General features: G+C 40.1%; 1 protein-coding gene across 1 annotated transcript; it reads left to right on the forward strand.

The window, feature by feature from the left end:
* Positions 1-756: 756 nt before the first annotated feature.
* On the forward strand, positions 757-3800 carry LOC134744831 (cyclin-K-like). The gene is made up of 3 exons (XM_063678748.1): positions 757-1349; positions 2361-2547; positions 3310-3800. Exons 1-3 carry the CDS (start codon positions 835-837, stop codon positions 3748-3750), a joined length of 1143 nt encoding a protein of 380 aa, XP_063534818.1. The 5' UTR covers positions 757-834; the 3' UTR covers positions 3751-3800.
* Positions 3801-4566: the final 766 nt, after the last annotated feature.

Raw genomic sequence — 4566 nt, forward strand, 5'->3', positions numbered from 1 at the left:
GTAATGATTAGCCGCTTAAGTAATAACCTGTGACTTAAGTATAGTTTGGCATGCCATTTCCGTCAGTAGAAAAAGGCCGCAAATATAAAAAATATAGGTACAAAGGGTTGTTCTCCCATAGAAAATTAGAATTACGCACCATATTCAATTGACAAAGTTAGTTTGCTAGAGTATAGCTCGAGCATAAAAGTCGCATTTTATGTAACAAAGCAATAGATGTTGCTAGCAACATAATAAAATAAATACTGTAATGATAATGAGTTAAATCCCACCGGGTAAAAAATCTTGTTTGATATACCCTGGCAAAACCACTTTATCAGTAAAAGAAGGCGCGAAGTTCTATTTTTCTATGGGAGGACAAGCCTTTGCGCCTACATTTTTTAAATATGCCGCCTTTTTCTGCTGACGGAAATGGCTTGCCGAACTATATTTACTCATACAACTTCCTGGCCGGAAACGGATGTGTATGTAATACATAGTTTGTCAAAGGACTGTCTCATTACAAACATAAACAGAGAGAATTATAGTATCTTTATCTTACACTACTACTAGCACCCAAAAAGGATGAGAAAATTTTTTTTTGTTCTTATTTACTGACAATTTGGTTTGAACAATATAACAACGCGACGAGAAGCCGCGAACGCGAGTGTGGAGTCGATTTCATTTCGTACAACAAGCCTTTACGCGAAATTTGGCAGGTATATGAACGCATTCTAACGCTTGTCGCTATCTATCATAATGTGTCTGTGGCACTGGCATCAAATGTCAGTGGGAAGTGAGTGAAGAGATAAGAGATGGTATTACTGTGTTATTTTCATAGAAATAAATTATAAAATGCCTTATTGGTACTACGACAAAAAGGATCTTCAAAATACTCCATCATTTCGCGATGGAATCACCACGGAAACAGAGAACCGGTACCGCAAAGAAGGTGCCAGGTTCATCATTGACACGGGCTCGAAGATGGACTTAGGTTATAACACGGTCGCCACAGGAGTTGTTTATTTCCATCGGTTCTATATGTTTCATTCGTTCAGGACGTTTCCGCGGTATATAACGGCGTGCTGCTGTTTGTTTCTTGCGGGGAAAGTGGAAGAGACACCGAAGAAGTGCAAGGATATAATAAAAGTGGCGAAATCTCTGCTTACGGAGCAGAAGTTTGCTTCGTTTGGGGAGGATCCTAAGGAGGAGGTGATGACGCTGGAAAGGATCCTGCTGCAGACAATCAAGTTCGACCTTCAGGTGGAGCATCCCTATGGCTACCTCCTCAAGTACGCCAAGTGCCTGAAAGGGGACAAGGCAAAGCTGCAGAAGATGGTACAAATGGCCTGGACATTTGTTAATGATAGGTGAGTACTTTTTAGGGTTCCGTACCCATAGGGTAAAAACGGGACCCTATTACTAAGACTTCGCTGTCTGTCCGTCTGTCACCAGGCTGTATCTGATGAACCGTGATAGCTAGACAGTTGAAATTTTCACAGATGATGTATTTCTGTTGCCGCTATAACAACAAATGCTAAATAATACAAAACATGTCCGATTTTTAAAATTTTGCACATGAACTGCAAGCATTCTACAATCAGAGAACCGACCTAGCAGGTGGCTGGCACGAATGTGTTAAATCTAATATGTAGTGTTTCTTATTATTATTTACAACGACGGGACTTAATCGCGTAAAATTGTTTTAAATAATGTTTGTAATAATGAGTAAAAATCGTGAAAGTTTAAATCAGTGTAGTGTTTCTTATTAGCCAAAATTATAAGAATATTTTCCTTTCAGCAATTAAGCTACCTTAATGTTTTAAGTTAGTTGCCCTGGAGGGCCCAAGAGACTTTTACATGATTACTGATATAAAAAAATCTGTAGACTGTGGAGTCTAAACTAGTTAACATAAACCACTACTTAATTACTTGTCTATTTATATTATATCAGATGCATTTAGAAGTGTGCCCAGCCAGCTTGACTTTCCACCTCTTTAAATTCTGAACATCCTGGAGGTTGAAGTAATAATCCTGAAAAATATGATTATGGGTTAAGATCATTTAAGTATCTAGATCTACATTAATTTAAGTATGAATTGTATCTGTTATGATATAAAGTCTCAATTTCAGTTACTGCTCTAGAAAAGCCTTATTAATTTCATAAGGTTTTATTTTGACATAGCATATCATGGTCATATCGCATGCAGGTCTCGGGCTGGACGCACGCAACGCTCGCGCCGCCCCGCTTGAGCAACTTGATCAAAATTTATGGTTTTAAATCATTGAATGAACCCATCCCGTGCATCTAGTCCGCTGCCTTATATGTAATGAATTGTAAATGTCTAAATGAATCTACTATTTACTAACCTACATTTCAGTTTATGCACAACTCTCTGCCTCCAATGGGAGCCGGAGGTGATTGCCGTAGCACTAATGTTCCTAGCGGGCAAGCTTAGCAAGTTTGAAGTTGTGGACTGGAACGGACGGATTCCAAAACACACAGCGTGGTGGGACATGTTCGTTGAGGATGTTACTATGGAGCTGCTTGAAGATATTTGTCATCAGGTTTGTAATTTGCGTTTTTTGCATGTCAATGTTAGCATATGCAGCCAAGATATTTGAACATATTCAGTTGGATTAGAACAGTGCAAGTTGGAGCCTTTTTAAACACCTTGGCTCTTAGGTGACTGAACAGTAAATAAAAAAAATGTTGGATACTAAAGCTTCACTGACTAATCAACCTTTTGGATGTTAGGTTTATTATAGAAATGATATGTTCAACATGCGACTCGGTTTATCGAAATGAGGGCTACCGCGTTTGATTTCGCCGCTAGGGGCGCTAGTGTAGATGGAGGTCTTTCAAAATGTCAAATGCATAGAAGTTTGGCGGGTTTCAAGCTTTTTTATCGGGAATTTTCACTCCTTATTAATAATTGTGGTAAATCTTTGTCCATCTTTGATTAATCATGGTAAACAATGGATATAGCTCAATAAATGTTAGTGGTTTAAAGAAAGTGCCAAATAAAATATATACAAAATTAAACAGGTTGAAAAAATGGCACATTTAGACGTTGAAATACCTTTGTTTATATAAGAACGTATTGATTTTATAAAAATAAGCATAGAAAAATTTTGAGATCTGTTTTTCTGGCCATACATCTACAGTGGCGCCAACTGGTGAGCACAAAAACGGTAGCCCACATTATTGTTGTTTTTTTTTAAATTAACGTTTTTAACGTTCTTCTTTACAATAGAGATTTAGGGAGCCAAAGCGGTCCAATGTTACTTTCGCGAGCAGGTACAGAATCAACCATAATTTATTTCCAGGTGCTAGATCTCTACTCGCCCCAAACCCAGCCTTCCGGCGCGGACTCCCCGCCGGGCCCGAACTCGCGTCCGCCTCCAAAAAACGACAAGAAGCCCTCCGTTACACCGCCAGCTTCCGCATCACCTATCGCTAAGCCCATCGTCACCCCGGTGAAGAACGGAGACAAACCCGAACCACCCAAATTAGATATGCGTTTTGGTGGGTATCCAGCTTATCCTTACCCGCCGGTGTACTCCGCGCCGCCGCCGAGCCTGCCGCCGCCGCCGAGGCTGCCCGTGCCCGCGGCGCCGCCCCCGCTGTACGCGGAGCCGCCGCCGCCGCGCCTGCCGCCCACCAGCGAGCCGCCTCCGCCGCGCCTGCCGCCCACCAGCGTGCCGCCGCCGCACTACTTCCCGCCGCCGCCGGGCCCCCCGCCGAGGCCGTACTATCCCCCCCCTTAGCGTTAGATAGATTATGTATTTTTTACTGAATTATAATTAATAGACTGCTATTTCGGAGTTTCATTTGACGGCTTTAAATTTTACCGTTTTCGACGAATAAACATTGATAGGTAATTATAGTTTGTCAAAGGACTGTCTCATTTCAAACATAGACAGAGAGAATCATACTGTCTTTGTCTTACACTAGTACTCGCAGTCTCGCATCCAAAAGAAAAGGATAAGTATAGTTTTTTTTTCTTTTTATTTACTGACAATTTGGTTTGACCAACTATACCTAAGATAACAAAATATTATTTTTATGTAATAATATATAGTTGGTCAAGCTAATCTTGTCAGTAGAAAAAGGCGTCTAATTTAAAATAGTAGGCGCGAAGGGTTATCGCCCCATACAAAATTTGAATTTCGCGCCTTTTTCTACTGACAACATTTGCTTGACCAACTATATTTTCCCTACTTAATATTCTATAAAAAAATGAGAAAGTTAAAAACTTAAGCTGAAGGATAGAGCCATATAGGGAGACAATGACATCATGTCTTTTTCTTGCAGAACAATTTTGTAAGCTCGTGCGAATACTACTTAATATAATCATAGATTCTAACTATACTCTGGCAAACTCACTTTGTCAGAAGAAAAAGGCGCGAAATTCAAATTTTCTAAGAGAGGACAACCCTTTGCACCTATATTTTATAAATTTGCCGCCTTTTTCTACAGACGGAAATGGCTTGCAAAACTATATTTTTGCTACAATAAGACAAACGTATCCGAGCATACTGGAGAAAAAGAAAATAAAAGGATCGAAAGTAACAAAGGCAAAG

Source organism: Cydia strobilella, chromosome 10, assembly GCF_947568885.1.
Source record: "Cydia strobilella chromosome 10, ilCydStro3.1, whole genome shotgun sequence".
Lineage (NCBI taxonomy): Eukaryota > Metazoa > Arthropoda > Insecta > Lepidoptera > Tortricidae > Cydia > Cydia strobilella.